Source organism: Mobula birostris, chromosome 3 (genome assembly GCF_030028105.1).
Source record: "Mobula birostris isolate sMobBir1 chromosome 3, sMobBir1.hap1, whole genome shotgun sequence".
Lineage (NCBI taxonomy): Eukaryota > Metazoa > Chordata > Chondrichthyes > Myliobatiformes > Myliobatidae > Mobula > Mobula birostris.
The window spans coordinates 188,446,543-188,466,265 of NC_092372.1; the positions used below are offsets into that span (position 1 = coordinate 188,446,543).

The following is a 19,723-nucleotide window of genomic DNA, read 5'->3' on the forward strand; positions in this document are numbered from 1 at the left end:
GAATGGAAAGAGAAGGGGTAACAGGGCCATAGGAGTATGGGTCTTTGCAGGAAACATCAACACTCCATAGACTTTGCCTCACCTGCTGATTTCCTCCAGCATTTTTTGTATGTTGATCCAGATTTGCAGTATTTGCAGTCCCTTCTGTGTCTCTGTTTCGCAAGCTTGTTCTCGTACTCCATCTGCCCTCTCATAATTAATCTCTTGCTCACCCTTTGTAGAATCCCAAATTGATTCTAGTTCTCAGGTTTGCAGCTTTACTTGTCTCCTCATTGGACCTATTACTGTTCTGAATTTCCCTTGTAAGCCATGAATGAACTATCCTTCCTGTTTTCCCTTTGTGCCAGACAGGAATGAACAATTGTGGCCACTCATCTCAGACAGTGCATTCCAGATCCCAATTACCTAATAAAAAATTTCTTCCTCAAATCCCCTCTAAATTTCTTGCCCTTCACCTTATGCTTATGTTTTATGTTTTAGTTGCTCTGTTATAGGGTTGGGGCAGCATGGTGTTGTCGTGGTTAGCACAACGCTTTATAGGACCAGCAAACTGGATTCAATTCCTGACGCTGTCTGTAAGGAGTTTGTGCATTCTACCCATGATCATGTGGGTTTCCTCCCACAGTCCAAAGAATTACCAGTTAATTGGTCATTGCAAATTGTCCCATGATTAGGCTACCGTTAAATTGGAGGTTGGTGAGTGTTGCGGCTCAAAGCGCTAGAAGGGCTATTCCATGCTTTATCTCATTAAAATAATTAAAATTTAATTAAATTAAATTTTCATACTATCCACCTATTTCCTAAATAATTCTGTATCTCTTTTTCAAGTCCTCTTCCAGCCTCCTTCATTCTAAAGAAAACAAACACAGCCTCTTGTCATTACTGAAATAATATTCCATTACACTAACATCCTGCTGGATCTCTGCCTCTTACCCAGAGGGATCATGTGCTTCTACTGTACGGCAAGTCAGAACCCTACAAAGTACTCCATTATCCAATGGCTTAGTTACTTGATGAAACTTTGGAACTCCCTGTCAGGAGGGCTGGTGTCCAGTAGTCAAATATGTTCAACATGGAAATCCATCAGCTTTTGGATACCAAAAGAATGAGAAACATGGGCCATTTGATTAAAAATTTGCTTTCCCTTCTTCTATCAGCATTAGTTCCCTCCCATCCCACTGCCCTTTTAGTTTAAAATCTCCTTCTACATCTGTTGTAAACACTCCCTTTTGGACATTGGTCCTGATACTGCCCGTCCAGCTTGGACAAGCTATCTTCCCTTACTGTCATTCTATTCCGTACCTGTGGTGTGACTTGATCCCCAAAACATACTGTATACGGACATCTCAGCAACAGAGATGCTCCGTCCACAGACTGAGCTCCGAAATCTAGTTAACCATTCGCTGCAGCTGAATAATATTCCTGCACAGATGGTCAACAGGGACAATGGAAAGTGTCCTAGCTTTCCCAAATAGTACAGGATAAGCCACAAGTGCAAGATCCCCTAACGTGACCTACTTGTTACTTTAAATTAACTTAAAAGCTATTCCCAAGAATAGATGCCCAAGAAGAGCAGAGTGAGCTGCCTCAATGACTATTGCCTGGTGGCACTCACGTCGACTGTCATGAGAAGCTTTGAGAGGTTGGTCATGGCTAGAATTAGCTCCTACCTGAACAAGGATTTCAACCCACTGCAAGTTGTCTGTTGCTACAACAGCTCTACAATGGACACAGTCTCACTGGCTCTTCACTCAGCTTTGGAGCACCTGAACAGGGATATATCTACGTCAGGCTGTGCTTTATTGATTACAGCTTGGTTTTCAATTCCATTATCCTCTCAGAAATAATCAACATACCCGGGCCTCTGTTCCTTCCTTTGCAACTGGATCCTCAGCACCCTCATCAGGAGACCACAGTCAATGTGGACCACAATAACATCTCCTCCTCACTGATAATAAACAAGGTGAACCACAAGGGTGTGTGCTTAGTCCACTGCTCTACTCTCTCTACCGTCAATACAGCATGGCTGGGCATAGCTCAAGCTCTTTCTATGAATTTGCTGATTACACCACTGTTGTTGGCAGAGTCTTAGATTGTGGCAAGGAGGTGTACAGATGTGAGATAGATTCAAGTTCAAGTACATTTAGAAACATAGAAAAACATAGAAAACCTACAGCACAATACAGGTCACAATGATGTGCTGAACATGTACTTACTTTAGAAATTACCTAGGGTTACCCATAGCCCTCTATTTTTCTAAGCTTCATGTACCTATCCAGGAGTCTCTTGTACCTGCCTCCACCACCATCACCGGCAGCCCATTCCACGCACCCACCACTCTCTGTGTAAAAGAACTTACCCCTTATCTCTGTACCTACTTCCAAGCACCTTAAAACTGTGCCCTCTCATCAAAGAATGTATAAATTACATTCAACATCAGTAAATCCGAGGAACTGATTGTGGACTTCAGGAAGGGGAAATCGGGAGTATAGTCACCAGTCCTCAGTGAGGGGCCAGCAGTGGAAAGTATGAGCAGCTTCAATTTCCTGGGCAACAACATCTCAGAGAATCTATCTAGGGTCCAGCACATAGATGCAATCACAAAGAAGACATACGAGTGGCTAATCCACATTCCCTTAGCCATTAGATTTCGGAGTGGTCCATAAACTCATGAACACTACCTCACTGTTCCTCTTTAGTACTATTTATTTATTTTATTTACTACAGTAACTTCTAGTCATTCTTTTGTTTCATACTGTACTGCTGCCCCACACAACAAATTTCAAAACATATGTCAGTGGTATTACACATGATTCTCATGCTGAGATTTTAAAGTTCAATCAGCCTCTTTTCACATTCCTTTTAAATCCATTGAGCTTCTTTTCCCACATGAGGGAGCCACATCTAGTCCTGATGAGGGGTCTTGGCCAAAAACATTGACCACTTCCGTAGATGTTGCCTGACCTGCTGAGTTCCTAAATAACTTCGTGTGCGCTGCCCTGGATTTCCAGCATCTGCAGAATCACTAGCATTTAAAATTTTCTCTGCACTCTTTCCAACTACAGTCCATTAAACTACAATTCTGTTTTGAAATAGGGGAAAAGATCTAAGAATTAATAAAAACAGCCAGTTTTCTTGTTTGCAGATTTTTGTAATAGGATAATTATTTCAGTGCTAGCTGTGTTGTTAAGTACCAAAACTTAAATTGGCCAGAAAGTAAAATTGTTTATTTTTTTTAGTGTGAGTACATTGCGAGCAGCACCAAAACCCATCAAAGATTTAAGATTAAGTTGTTGTTATTCTTTCCCTCCAGGCAAGACAAGGGTTTTATAAAAACTGTCTATCAAGTACCATCAGCAGCACCACTGGACTCTGTTAAATCTATCTACTTAGTGTGAGATTGAAGTTGGTCATTGATGATAATGAAAAGTAGGTGATAATTAATTGATAGTGCATTTCACAGCCTGCACTATTTTTCTTTCCCATCAATTATTTGAAAATTGAGCAGTGTGTAAAATGGGCTGCTGATTTCCTTTTGCCTGTCAAGGTTTGTTTTAACTCCCCATGAAAATCTTGAAAATACTCAGCGGGTTAGATAGCATATGTGAAGAGAAGAATACATCAGTGCTTCTTCTTACTATCTGCTTTCCTGTGGAAGAACTTTAATGAGAATAAAGAAGACCAGAGACATAATTATACCCAGTATCTGAATAATGCTAACATGCCCCTTTATAATATTGTTCTCTTAATTGAAGTCCTATGTTTGTGTCCAGAGTAGGAATTAAAAATATTGATGAAGACACTAGATTAAATCAGGTGATTCAAGGTTATAATTAAAAGCAAAATCTTACTTTGGAGGGTAAAGTTCCATGATAGTAAGAATTTCTATATATGTGTTTTATTCACCGTGACCTATCTACAATGTGCTGTAATGTAGATTAGCTCCTTTCAGTTCAGTGTAAAGAAGGTTATTAGGAGTTTTGGAGGAAGTAATCAAAAGATTGATGGAGATCAGGCAGCAAATGCCATCTTCAGGAATTTAGTAAAATATGAGACAAGGTCCACATTGTAGGCTTCTCTAAATAGTTAAGGCACATGGAGTCCAAGGTAAATTGGCTAATTGAATTCAAAAGTGCCTTGGTGATAAGAGGGAGAGAGTAGTGGTGAATGTTTTTCTGTTGGAAGTTTAATACTAGTGATGTACTGCAGGGATTAGAGCTGGGACCTTTGCTTGACTTGGATATGAATGCAGGAGGATGACCACTACACTTGTGATTGTGGTTGTCACAGAAATTGGTGGTGTAGTAAATAGTGAGAAATATTTCTTAGGCAACGACAGAAGATACAATAGGAAAATTGGGCAGAGAGGAAGCAAATGGAATTTAATCTGAACAAGTTTGAAGTCAAACAGGGATAGGCCATGCTTAAATGACATGGCACTAAGGAATGTTGACAAATAGAGAGAGACCAAGGGGTTCAAGCACATATTTCCCTGAAGTAGCAACACAGGTAAATAGAATGGTGAAAAATATATGTGGATGTGGATGGAATGTTGGTATATGGAATATAAGAGTTGAGATGCAAAGTTGCAACTTTACAAAACACTGGTTAGACTGTATTTGTCTGCATGCAGTCCTGGTCAATGCAATAAGGAAGGATATGATGTGTTGGAGAGGCCGCAGAGGACATCCTTCAATAAATAGCCTGAATTGAAGGATGACTTTTGAAGAGGTCGGACTTGCGTTCACTAGAGTGAAGGAAGGATGACCTGATATAGGTATGCATGATGAGGAGAGGCACAGATAGAACAGTATAAATCTTTTGCCCATAGTAGGGATATCACAAATAAAAGAGTATATGCTTTGGGCAAAAGGAATGAATTTTTAAGGAGATCTAAGGTTTAACCTGTTTTACACAGGAGTGGTAGAATCAAATACAATCATGATTTTTTAGAAGTATTTAGACAGAAAGATAAATGGCATAAAAGATTACCATCCAAATGGGGAAAATCAGGTTATAGTACAGTACATGGGCCAAAATGTCAGTATAGATGCATGGGCTGATTGCATAAAGAGGCCTGTAGATAAGATGCATGCACATAGTATTTCTCCCAAGGTTGGGAATCAAGAACTGGAGGACATAGGTTGAAGACGAAAGCTTTAACAGAAACTTGTTGGGCAACATTTTTACACAAAGTGTGATAATTATGTGGAATGAGCTGCCAGGTGAAATGGTTGAGGTAGTACAACAACAACTTTTTAAAAATACAGTTGGATAGCGATATGATTTTGAAAGTTGTGAAACAAATGCTGGTATAGGGGACTAACTTGGATGGGATATATTGGTCGTCCTGGACTAGATGGGCCAAAGGGCCTGTTTCTGTGCTGCATAACTCTAACTCTGTGATAGGCTTTCTCCCTCCTCACATATATGAGCACTTCATTAAATGTCATTCTATTTCACTGCTTTATGTATTATTAACTTTGTGTAGAACGAGATTGCCATCTCCAATTCATTGGAAGGAGAAACAATCTTACATTTTCCAATGAGGATGTTATTTTATGACTACCATTAGCCAGTTTAAGATATATAGGTTAAAACCATTATTATGCTAGCAGTCTTTTATAAATCAAGGCCAGGTAGATACAGTGTTGTGCAGATTTTTGTTAAAGATTACTTACTCATCATTTAAAATGAAACTTTAGTTTGACCAAGTCAGCAAATTCATTATCCGCATGTGCAGAAGTGTCTTCACTCACTGCGATGGGAATGGCCAAAAGGCCAAACCATATCCGCCTTAACCTGCAAAAGAATTTAATTGGTGGAGCTATTCTACATAATTAACTTATGTGTCAGGAGGGATATCCTATTTAAGAGAGACCAGTTTTAATGTTCTAGTTAAACAAAAACCTTGGTTATCAAAATTGGTCTTCTGGGCTTATTCTCTGTGTTTTGCTATATGCAAGATTGTTTTTGTTACTCCATGCTGTGATACTATGAATACTGCCATTGCTTTCTGATAATGAAAGAATGTCAAAGTCACTTGGTTCCTTTTTTGCTTTCTCTCCTGCAGCTGAATTCCTCTTCCTCCTCTGGGGGGTATATCTCTGCTATGCAGTACGGACAGTGCCATCGGCATTTCATGAACCACGCTACATGGCTGTAGCTGTCCATAATGAACTCATTATATCTGCTATATTCTATACAATCAGGTAAGAAGCCTGCTGGGTCTTAAACCTCGCTGCTAAAAGCTAAAGGCAAAGAGGGCTTTTATTATTTTTTTCATTTTGACAATAATAGGAGCAAGAGTAGGAATTTTGACAAAATAGTTCCTGCGTGATGCTGTTTATCTGCTTTAACTCCACTATTTTTCTTCAGTCTCTTGTTGTTAGTGTAGGCTTTCCTAGACAAAATAAGACTGACAGCAAATATTGTCTTGCTGTCAGCCCTCAGCCAGTGACCTTCAGAGTAGAGATGCTCACTGATGATTGTGCAATGTTCAGTCCCATTTGTGACTTCTCACATAACGAAGCAGTTCACATGCAAATGATACAAGACTTGGACAATGTCCAGGCCTGGACTGAAAGATGGCAAGTAATGTTTGTACCACACAAGCAGTTATAATACCTAGCAAGACCACATCCAGCTATAACCCCCTGATAATCAATGGCATTCCCAACACTGACTCCTACATTATAAATACCATGAAATTACTATTGACTAGAAACTGAACTGGATTAACCATATACATAATGCAGCTACCAGAGCAGGCCAGGAGATAGAAATCTTGTTTTGAATCATTCACCTCCCTACTTTCCAAAGCCCGTCCACATTGAACAGTCAGGGTTGTAATACTCTCCACTTGCCTGGAGGAGTTCAGCTTCAACAACACTCAAGATCACCAACATTCGGGCACCTGCTTGATAGGCACCCCACGCACGACCATTTGCTCACTTTACCACTGATGCACCAACTATGCAATGCACTATAGTAACTCCCCAAGACACCTTAGGCAGCACCTTCCTAACCACCTAACAAGACCAGGGCAGCAAAAGTATGCAAGCACCACAACCTACGATTCGCCCTCCAAGCCAAACATACATCAAAAATTCATATAAATAAATAAATATCGCTGTTAAATTCAGAGTCAAAATCCCTGAACTCTCACCCTAACAATATTGTGGGTATACAGACACCTCAAGACTGCAGTGGTTCAAGCAGGCAGCTTACCACCATCTTCTCGAGGGAGTTTAGGAATGGGCAATTAAGTACTGGCCCAGGCTGCAATGCTGACATGCTTTGAATGAATGAAATAAAACTGTCAGTCATTGCACCCACAATTCCATTCACTAATGTGATTTCTGACCACATTATCTTTTAGTAGATACTATTCAATAATTGCATAAGAGGGGTAGAGTAATGGAAATTTCCCACTAGTTGTCATGTGTAGCAAAATCATGATATGGATAGGAGAAAATAAAAATAGCAATCATGGTAGTAACTTATCCTCACATCACTTTTTCATACAGCACAATAGAGTTTTAATACACATTTTTAGTACCTGTAGTCTTAAGTGTCCTCTAAACTACCCAGTTTAATAAAAACATGAGAAATTCTGCAGCTGCTAGAGATCCAAGCAACCCACACAAAATGCTGGGGGAACTCAGCATGTCAGGCAGCATCTATGGAAATGGATAAATAGTCGATGTTTTGGGCAGAGGCCCTTCTTCAGGACTAGAAAGGAAGGGGGAAAATGCCAGAATCATTCAGTTTAATTCACAGCTTGATACAAATAACAGCAGTGCCTACTGTATGTAACACATGCAAGAACTATCATGCTAAGTCTCCAGTAGGTGGAGAGAATAGAATTTGTTTAGCTGATGTAGTTAATATTATATGCAAACTATTTTCCTGAGGTTCTACAGACCACGTTCCAGGTAAACTTCCAGATCAATTCACATTTAACAATGGAGTCAAATTATTTCATCAGATTTTTATTTAGGGAGTGAAAAAAACAATAAATTATTGCATGGCTAGGAATATAGTTCTGCACGCTGCCCTGGCCTGTGTGCCATTACTTTATCTCTGATTTATTTTAAATTCGTTTCCCATGTTACAATACTTTAAAAGTACTTCACCTGCTTTAAAACATCCCTGCAAGAGATGCAATAGCTGCTTTACAAATAAACATTTTTCTTTCTATTCTCACAACTATTAGTTAGTAAAACTAACTTCTTGCTTTAGAACAAGAATTCCCAACCTGGGGACCATGGACCCCTTGCTTAGTGGCATAAAAATGTTGGGAACACCAGCTTTAAAGAAGCTGTCATTTCTAACTCTAAGATGAAAACTTAAGTGATAATAAATGGAATTGGCCCTGTGGTCTATACCACCTATCAGACCGTCATACCATTTCAGAGCAGGAGGAACTCATTCAGCCCTTTGAATTTGTTTTGCTACTTAACATGATCATGTCTCACCTGGTATCTCAATTCCCTTTACAAAATCTATATTTAAGTTACAAGCTTACAGAGTCTAAGTTTAACTTTGTGAAAAACGTTGCTGCTCTAGTGCAGGCCACGTGTGCATGTCCTGGCATGTCATCTTTCATTAGAGATATGCGTGATGCTTATATTATGCACAATGTTTTGTGTATGCTTCTGCAGTGCAGAGAGTCCAGTGATGCGGAGAAGCTTTTAGTTCTTTTGACAGCTTGTTGGTTAGGAAGTGTATCAACGTTTCAACATTATGGGGAAAAAAGATGCAAATGTTGATTCATTTAATTTTATTCAGATTTAGCTAATATATATTCACATGTTTGAATTTCATATTCACAATTTTGTTGGTATAGCTTTCTGAATTAATAAAACAGCATGGTCTCATCTAAAATGCCATTTCTTCAACAGATTTCTGTTTGTATGTATAAAATCTGAATTATTTTTCCCTCATAGAATTCTACTGATGGGGAGCTGATGCAGTGGGTTTTTATTTGAGTCTGGCAGAATTTCTATTCATGATTAAAACTGAACTTGAATCCAATGTCAAAATGTCAGCGTCGTCGAAAATATCTCAAAATGGGACTCAATTTTATGTCTTCCTAGCCCCTTTAACACAGGAAAATGTTCCACGTCACTATGCAGGATTACATTTTCAGAGGTATGATAAAGAAAGAGATATTAATCTAGTCCCTGGACCCACGTGAAAGAATTAGGACATTAAGCAGGGACTGAAAGGCGAGGTGTGAAGAGACTACCTTTCAAAATCTGGAATTCCATGTGATGATATAACTTGTACCAGGGACTAGGCTTTTCTCCAAGATATGTTATTTGATAGTCTATCCTTTCGAATTTCCTTTATTTTTGGACGTGTCCACAGTATTTGTTCTTCATTCTATAATCTTTAATTTTTAAAAGCTTCAAGTTTGTTTTGTCTAACACATTATTCACATACTAACATCTCCATCTACTTAAGAGGATTGGAGGCAACCTAAAAGAGATTCATTAGGTTTCTTCATGGTTCAACGTCTGGTTCACCAGTTAATGCTGATCAGATTCCCTTTACACGTTCCAGAGTCCCAGTACCAAGCTTCCATTCACTTCAGGATCAGAAACAGACTTAGTATCACTGGCATATGAAGTGAAGTTTGTTGTTATGTAGCCGCAGTACATTGCAATACGTAATAATAAAAAGATGTGAATTACAGTAAGTATGTAAGCTAAATGAAATAAGTAGTGCGAAAGGAGAGAGGTAGTGTTCATGGGTTCAATGTCCATTCAGAAATCTGACAGCAGAGGGAATAAGCTGTTGCTGAATTATTGAGTGCGTGCTTTTAGGCTTCTGTATCTCCTCCCTGGTGGTAGCAATGAGAAGGGGGGCATGTCTTGGGTAATGGGGGTCCTTTATGATCGATGCTAACCACTCGTTGAAGATGTCCTGGATGCTGGAAAGTCTAGTGCCCATGATAGAGCTGATTAAGTTCACAGCATTCTGCAGCTTATTTCAATCCTGTGCAGTGCCCCTGCCCTAAACTAGATGGTGATGCAGCCAGTTGGAATGTTCTCCATGGTACATCTGTAGAAATTTGCGAGTGTCTTTGGTGACATACCAAATTTCCTCAAAATCCAAATAAAACATAGCCACTGTTGTGTCTTCTTTGTAACTGCATCGACATGTTGGGCCCAGGATAGATCCTCAGAGATGCTGACACCCAGGAGCTTGAAACGCTCACTCTTATCTCTCTGTGAGGACTGGTGAGTGTTCCCTCATCTTACCCTTCCGCAATCAGTTCCTTAGCCTTACTGATGTTGAGTGAAGTGCAAGGTTGTTGCTACGGCACCGCTCAACAAGCAGATCTACCTCACTCCTGTACACCTTCTTGTCTCCAGCTGAACTTCTGCCAAAAAAAGTTGTGTTGTCAACAATTTATTTGCTGAACCCTGCCGATTCCTGAGCTCCCCAATCACTTACTAGACTCAAGTGTATGTTTATCCATGGGACCTTGGTTCACCTGCTCCCTTCCAACTCACTGAGACTCCAATTCCCATGCTGCCTTTCTACTCACTAGGCCTCAGTTCATGAACTTCCTTTCCACTCAGCCATGCTCCAGTACTCTTTAAATTTCCTTTCCCTTTTAATCTTACTGGGTACACTGGCAGAGTTATTATTCTACTGTGCAACACTTAAAGAAAATTAAACCGAAAGTATATATTGAAGTATTGATAGTATAACATCCATTTGCCTAGAAAATCTGCTACTGCAGAACCATTGAGACCATAAGACCATAAGATACACACACACACATATATATATATATTCAGGTGCCTTGCCGTTCGGCATGGACGATCATGTCTCTCCATCCATCACGGTCCCTGACCCTCCAAATTGTAGTTGTTGTCTCCCCTGTTTCTAACCATGATGTTATTCCATCTATCATTTTCATTCTCTGTCTGCCTCTGCTTCTTTTTCCTTCCAGCTTTCCAGTTGTATCTAAATGTTCTAACATCTCTCTTCGCATGATGTGTCCAAAGAATTTTGATAGCTGTTTTCTGATTTTTTTTTTAAAGTAATGTATGTTTTGCTTTTGTTCTCTGTAGCACTTCTTCATTGGTTATCCTGTCTGTATATGATATGCATAGCATTCTTCTGAGGAACCACATCTCTGCTGCATTGATTCTTTTTTCCATTGCATTTGTGATGGTCCATGACTCGCAGCCATACATCAATATAGGAAGAATGTAGCAGCTGAGAGTTCTAAGGCGGATGTCAATTGTTACTTTATTGTTCATTAGGATGTTTCTCATTTCTAAAGTGCTGCTCTTGCCATTGCTATTCTTGCTTTTATGTCTGTTTTGCATTTGCCGTCAGATGTTACCTATGATCCAAGGTACTTGAAGTTGTGAACTTGTTTCAGGATTTCATTTCCCAATACGATCCTACAGCTTGGGATATCAGGTTTCTTTGATATTACCATTACTTCCGTTTTCTTTTTGTTTAAGGTTAGGCCAAGTCTTTTGCTCTCTGTGTTGATGGTAGATACTAGTTTCTGTAAATTTACTTCACTGTTTGCTGTCAGTACTCTATCATCCGCATATCGGAGGTTGTTGATATTGTATCCTCCTAAACTTATTCCAGGTAGGTCTTGTATGGTTCTCATAATGTTTTTACTGTACAGAGTGAATAGGTCTGGTGATAGAACACAACCCTGTCTAACTCCTCGCTTTATTGGCTGATATTCAGCTATCTCGTCTATCCGTATGGCTGCACTTTGTTGCCAGTAGAGATTCCTGATTATTCTTAGATCTTTTCCGCCATGAGACCATGGATTTGCGCCTTGGAAGGTTTCCAGGGTGCAAGCCTGGGCAAGGTTGCATGGAAGACGGGCAGTTGCCCATGTTGCAAGTCTCCCTTCTCCACGCCACTGATGTTGTCCAAGGGAAGGGCACTAGGGCTGATACAGCTTGGTACTGGTGTCGTTGCAGAGCAATGTGTCATTAAGTGCCTTGCTGAAGGACACAACATGCTGCCTCAGCTGAAGTTTGAACTAGCGACCTTCAGATCACTAGACTGACACCTTAACCACTTGGCCACATGCCAAAACCATCGATATTAATATCTTTAAGCATTTTCATGATGACTTCAAAATGCAAACACGAGGAAATCTGCAGATGCTGGAATTTCAAGCAGCACACATAAAAGTTGCTAGTGAATGCAGCAGGCTAGGCAGCATCTCTAGGAAGAGGTACAGTCGACGTTTCAGGCCGAGACCCTTCGTCAGGACGAACTGAAAGAAAAGCTAGTAAGAGATTTGAAAGTGGGAGGGGGAGGGGGACATCCAAAATGATAGGAGAAGACAAGAGGGGGAGGGATGGAGCCAAGAACTGGACAGTTGATTGGCAAAAGGGATATGAGAGGATCATGGGACAGGAGGCCTAGGGAGAAAGCAAAGGGGGAGGGGGGATAAACAGGATGGGCAAGGGGTATAGTGAGGGGGACAAAGGGAGAAAAAAGAGAGCGAGAAAAAGAAGGTGTGTATATAAATAAATAACGGATGGGGTATGAGGAGGAGGAGGGGCATTAGCGGAAGCTTGAGAAGTCAATGTTCATGCCATCACAAATCGGAAGAAAAGCGGGGCAAAAACAGGATGTATAAAAGCAAAAGACTGCTCTACAATTATGGAAAAAGGGAAAGTAATGCAAAAGTGGTCAGAATACATCAAAGACCTATGCAACGACAAAGACCGAGAGGACAACTTTGGCACTGGCAACAACAACGAGGGCCCAGCAATACTGAAAGAAGAAGTGGAACATGCTATGAAGAAAATACGAAAGGGGAAATCATCAGGACCAGATAACATTCCGGTTGAACTGTATAAAGCACTAGAAGATTTTGGTGTAGTGAAATTAACAACCTTATTGAATAGCATATATAACAGTGGCAAAGTACCAGAAGAGTGGGCGGATGCATGGCAGATGCAGCTTAATGTGGATAAGTGTGAGGTTATCCACTTTGGTGGTAAGAACGGGAAGGCAGATTATTACCTAAATGGAGTCAAGTTAGGAAAAGGGGAAGCATAATGAGATCTAGGTGTTCTTGTACATCAGTCACTGAAAGCAAGTATGCAAGTACAGCAGGCAGTGAAGTAAGCTAATGGCATGCTGGCCTTCATAACAAGGGGAATTGAGTATAAGAGCAAAGAGGTCCTTCTGCAGCTGTATAGGGCCCTGGTGAGACCACAACTGGAGTACTATGTGCAGTTTTGGTCTCCAAATTTGAGGAAGGACATTCTTGCTATTGAGAGAGTGCAGCGTAGGTTCACAAGGTTAATTCCCGGGATGGCAGGACTGCCATATGTGGAAAGATTGGAGCGACTGGGCTTGTATACTCCGGAATTTAGAAGGCTGAGAGGGGATATTATTGAAACATACAAGGTTATTAAGGGATTGGACACACTGCAGGCAGGAAGCATGTTCCCGCTTATGGGTGAGTCCAGAACCAGAGGCCACAGTTTAAGAATTAGGGGTAGGCCATTTAGAACGGAGTTGAGGAAAAACTTTTTCACCCAGAGAGTGGTGGTTATATGGAATGCTCTGCCCCAGAAGGCTGTGGAGGCCAAGTCTCTGGATGCTTTCAAGAAAGAGATGGATAGAGCTCTTAAAGATAGCGGAATCAAAGGTTATGGGGATAAGGCAGGAAGTGGATACTGATAGTGGATGATCAGCCATGATCACAGTGAATGGTGGTGCTGGCTCGAAGGGCCGAATGATCTACTCCTGCACCTATTATCTATTGTCTATAAGATCTTTTAAAGACAGTATTTATTGCGCTGCCAAAGAAACCAGATGCAACAGACTGTGGACAACACAGAACAATTAGTTTAATGAGCCACCTCACAAAAAACCTACTTAGAATCATCATGCTCAGAATAAGAAATAAAATTAAACCATAAGATATAGCAGTAGAATTAGGCCGCTTGGCCCATCGAGTCTGTTCCACCATTTCATCATGGCTGATTCAATTTTCCTTTCAGCCCCAATCTCCTGCCTTCTCCCCATATCCTTTTATGCCCCTACCAGACAAGAATATATTAGCCTCTGCCTTAAATGTACATAATGTCTTGGCCTCCACGGCTGTGGAAAAGAATTCCACAGATTCACCACACTCTGGCTAAAGAAATTCTTCCTCATCTCCATTCTAAAAGGATGCTCCACTATTCTGAGGCTGTATCCGCTGGTCTTAGACTTGTCCACCATAGGAAACATCCTCTACACATCCATTCTATCAAGGCTTTTCACCATTTAATAGGCCTTAAGAATTTTAAATTACATCAGTCTCCTTTCCACTCAGGATCACTGTGTGAGCTCAGACTTAGATAAATAGATAATAGCATGCCTGTATGTAAAGCTACAGAAGGGATAGTTAGAATGATTACCATTTGTGGTATTAATTCACAAAAAACTTCTATAATAATCTAATAAATAGTAAAACCTGTTTAAATGTGTTTTCTTAATATACAGCATAATTACATTTGTCTGATTTTATTTTATACTCTGTAATTGATGGAGGTTTTTTGGCTCTCAGTTATGGCAGGAAATTGTCATTGAATGATTGAATTTTCCGCACAACTCCGATGGTTAAGCAGTTCTTTAGTACCCATTTACCTTGGGTAGCTTATCCATTCTGACCCATCACTATTCAACAACCACACCAAGACTATTTCATACTGTGGTTTACCATGGCCACTATCAATAAAGTGCAAAAAATAAACTTGAAACTTGCCAGAGGGGGAAACTTACCCCCGGCTACATTGAGAGGCATCATTTTAAAAAGTCAAATCTTTGTCATTCATATTGAATGATGAAGGTGGCGGGCAACTAATTGAAAAAGTGGCAAAGGCAGAAGGCTTTGATGTGCATTTGTAGCTCTCAAATTTGGATAACTTAAAACACTACAGCTTACACCCATCTTCTCAAGATCAATTAAAGATAAGCAATAACAGAAAAGGAGCATGAATCACATGGGAACACGACCACGTGAAAGGTCTCTGAGTTATACAACATCTGACTTGAAAGTGCATTATTGTTAATTCATCATTTCTGGGTCAAGGTCCTAAAACCCTATCCACTCTGCTCTATCTAAAAGCTTTGGAACTATAGCAGTTGAAGATAATGACAGAACTCCCTCTTCTCAAAGTCAATGAAGAATAAGAATTATTTGCTGGTCTCATGCGTGAATAAAATAAGAGAGGCAGACAAAAGTTATCAACAGTCAGTATTGTCAGCCAAATACACCTATGGCCAAGTATGCATACTTTTAATATCAGCTGCTTCACAGTTTTGCACAGTTAGTACCAGTGCGGTCCTGGTATAAACCTTAATATATAAATGGAGCCCTAGATAAATATGTTAGTGAGCATATCACCAAATATTAAATGGAATTATTATATTATGCAGTAAGGTAGCTTTTGATCTATTTCCATTTATTTAAGAGCACATTACAACTGTATCTGCATATTGTGGCCTTCTATATTATTATTTTTATATCTTTTGTTAATGGAGAACTATTGCAATTTTGCAAACTTGAAATGCGAGGAGATCTTCAAGTACTTTGCGAAGGACATCTCTTCAACTATGCACAATTAATTATCAGCCACTCTCTAAATAGAGGGTATATTAGCCTTCATAAATTTTACATTATCACATTAACAGCTACCAATTAACCCCACTATTTGGGAAGTAGAAATATTTTTGACAGCAGATTCCTTTAGTAGGCTCTGAGCAACATGAAACAACACTGAGGGGATTTGCTTGGAAGCAACAAACTGCATGATGTTGGAATAGTCTGCTGTCACAATCAATACAAAGGGACGCAAATCTGCATGTTGAAATTACTTTGCACAGAGTGAGGCACAGTGATCTGAGTAAATATTAGATGTAACCAGTTCATTTGCTGCTTCCAGGCATCATACAGCTGGAATTTGCAGTTTCTGCCTTTCAAAAAGCTCAAAAGTGTTACTTCTTTGTGTCTAAAGAGACACACTATTGCATTTCATTGTACTATTCTTCAGTTAAATGTCTATACCATATTTGGCACAGTTTGAGTTCTAAATCCCAAGTGGTTAAATACAGAAGTAGAATCACATAGGTTAACAGCAGAGAATGGTGCTATATAGCTCTTGGTGTCTTCTCTGCTTTTGTGTTGGAATAAACCAAAACTACTCCCACTAGCCAGCTTTCTCTCTATAGCCATGTAACAGATGCTGAGTAGGGATACGAAGATGATATAGTATTTAAAAATATACCCCAGAGAGTATTAGAGAGAGTGTCATTGTTTTCTCAATACTTGGTCGGCATTGACCAAATATTGCTTCTGGGTTTAATTTATCTATGCAAAGTGGTAGAGATTGAAAAAAAAGTTTTGAATGTAAAATTCCCCTCCATTTTTATGTAATACCTTTATCAAATGGAAGAACCTCAGCAGCACATGTTGCATTCCCAAGGATTTTCCAGTGGGATCTTACACTCAGATCTATCACACATGTACATTCCAGAAATAAAAGCTTAAAAATGTCATTGTTTTGCCCAAGTGCCCCAAAATGTGTATCATCGTCCTTTGCTCATTCCCCACCAAATGCCTCATTCAGGCAGCTCACCCAGGTATTCCCAAAGTAAACTTGCATCCTATTACCTGGAACTGTTTTGATTAATTTGGATATCCAGTAAGACAAACCTTTTACACTTTAATACATTTTAAATGGAATGTACTTGATTTAAGGGTGATAATTGCAATAAAGGAAAGAAATAACTAATTCACCAACCCCATTATGTTTAAGTTAACTCCATAATTTCAAATGAAGTGAACTGATTAAAAGGAATGAGAAGAAACTTAATGGGAACATTAACCACAAAGTCTATTAGAATCAAGAACATAACAGGGTGTTAAATCAACAAAAGACACAATCAGTTCTACCAATGTCATTAAAACCTATTTTTTCAGTATCACTCTTAACATGTAAGAGAAGCTTGGATAGGTACTTGGATGAGAGGTTATGGAGGGCTATGGTCCTGGTGCAGGTCAATAGGGCGAGGCAGAATAATATTTCAGTGCAGACTAGATGCCCCAAAGGGCCACTTTCTCTGCTATAGTGCTCTATGACTCTACGGCTCCAAAGGTCAGTGGGAATTTATGTACATTCAGTAACCGTTGTGTGTTTTACTTGACACTGTAGCTGTAGCTAAAGAAGGCACCCACTGAAGGAAAAATGATTAAGGCACCTTCATTTCAGAATGAAAGTTGAATAGGGTTCCTATCTGAGATTCACCTTGCCAATATGAATCTTTTATGTCCCATCCATCAGCTTCCTGTTGGAAATGAAAGTAAAGAACAACTAATGAAGAGCGAGGGGGGACCAATTTTCTTGCAGGCAGGTTTGATAGAGCTGATGTGGAGGGTTTAAACTAATTTATTTAAAATATTTAATATGGGAACTGGAATGATGGGGTTAAGGATGGGGCAGTTGGCCTACAGGCAGATGCAGTGTGTACTGAGAATGTTAGGAAGGACAGGCAGATGATAGGGCAAAATTACAGAGAGTGGTAGGAGTTGAAGTGTAACATGGGGGTAAGACCAAAAAGAGTGATTAATGCAGGACTGATGGTGTTATATTTGAATGCATGAAGTATATATATGGAATAAAGTAGATAATCTTATAGCGCAACTAGAGATTAGCAGGTACGACATTGTGGGCATCATGGTTGAAAGAAGATCATAGTTGGGAGCTTAGCATCCAAGGATACACCTTGTATTGAAAGGACAGGCAGGTAGGTAGAGGGGATGGGATGACTTGTTGGTAAAAAATGAAATCTTTAGAAAGAGGTGACATAAGATCAGAAGATATAGAATACTTGTGGGTAGAGTTAAGAAACTGCAAGGGTAAAAAGACCCTGAAGGGAGTTGTATACAGCTCTCCAAATAGTAGATAGAACATGGGGTAGGAGATAGAAAAGGCATGTGAAAGGGGCAATCTTACGATAGTCATAGGGGAACTTCGGTGTTGTGTAATCAACTGAATTTAATTAGGGAGCTTCATGTAAAGGAACCCTAAGGAAGCAGTGATGATAATATGATAGAATTTACCCTGCAGATTGAGAGAGAGAAGATAAAGTCAGATGATTCAGTTTCACAGTGGAGTAAAGGGAATTACAGAGGCATGAAAGAGGATCTGGCCAAATTTGACTGGAAGATGGTACTAGCAGGGATGACAGGTTGGAAATACTGGGGACAATTCAAAAGGCACAGGATAGAAACATCGCAAAGATGAAGAAAAATTCTAAAGGGAGGATGAGGCAACCGTGGCTGACAAGGGAAGTCAAATACTGCAAAAAAGCAAAGGAGAGGGCATAAAATATAGCAAAAATTAGTGGGCAGTTAGAGGGTTGGGATACTTTTAAAAACAACAGAGGGCAACTAAAAGGCCATAAAGAGAGAAAATATTAAATATGAAGGGAAGCCAGCCAACAATATAAAAAAGGATACCAAAGGTTTATTTTTCCAAATATATAAAGGATAAAAGAGAGGCAAGATGTTGTTTACTTGGATTTTCAGAAGGCCTTTGACAAGGTACTGCATATGAGGCTGCTTAACAAGATAAGAACCCATGCTATTACATGAAAGATACTAGCATGGATAGAAGATTGGCTGACTGGCAGGAGGTAAATAGTGAGAATAAAGGAGGTCTTTTCTGGTTGGTTGCCTGTAACTCTGTAACTAGTGGTGTTCCACAGGAGCCTGTGTTGGGATCATTTCTTTTTTGGATGATGGAATTGATGGCTTTATTGCCGAGTTTGCTGATGATATGAAGATAATTGGAGAGGCAGATATAGTTTTGAGGAAGCAGGGTGTCTGCAGAAGGATGTAGATAGATTTGGAGAATTGGTGGAGAGTTGGCAAATGGAATAAAGTATAGGAATGTGTATGGTCACGCGCTTTGGTAGAAGGAATAAAGGTGTAGACTAGTTTCTAAATGGGGAGAAAATTCACAAATCGGAGGTCAAAGGGACATGGGTGTCCTTATGCAGAATTCCCTGAAGTTTAACTTGCAGGTTGAGTTGGTGGTAAGGAAGGAAAGTGCAATGTTAGCATTCTTTTCAAGAGGACTAGAATATAAGAGCAAGGATGTAATGCTGAGGATTTATAAGGCATGTGTGAGACCTCATTTGGAGTATTGTGAGCAGTTTTTGGCCCCTTATTTATGAAAAGATGTGTTTGCATTGGAGAAGGTCCAGAGGGTGGTCACAAGAGTGCTTCCAGAAATGAAAGGGTTAACATAGTATGAGGATTGTTTGATAGCTCTGGGCCTATACTTGCTGGGATTTAGAAGATTGAGAGGCAATCTCATTGAAACCTATCGAATATTGAAAGATAGGGAAGATGTTTCCTATAGTGTGTGAGTCTGGGATCTGTGAGTACAGTCTCAGACTACTAGAGGGACGTCCACTTAGAACAGAGATGAAGTGGAATTTCTTTAGCCAGAGAGTAGCAAATCTGTGAGGTTTATTGACAGGCCAAATCATTGAGTCTACTTAAAGCAGAGGTTGATAGGTTCTTGATTAGCCTGAGCATCAGTCACAGGGAAAAGGCCGGAGAACAGGGCTGAGAAGGAAAATAAACCAGCCATGATGGAATGGCAGAGTAGACTTAATGGGCTGAATAGCCTAATTCTGCTCC

The 19,723-nt window shown here is 39.8% G+C and overlaps 1 protein-coding gene across 1 annotated transcript in view; it reads left to right on the top strand.

Moving 5' to 3' along the window:
* Positions 1-19,723, top strand: part of gpr158a (G protein-coupled receptor 158a) — a 597,333-nt gene that overhangs the window by 522,338 nt on the left and 55,272 nt on the right. The window contains exon 8 of the mRNA XM_072252053.1: positions 6,074-6,212. Within this exon, the coding sequence (XP_072108154.1) occupies positions 6,074-6,212 (139 nt within the window). The remainder of the gene's footprint in view (positions 1-6,073; positions 6,213-19,723) is intronic.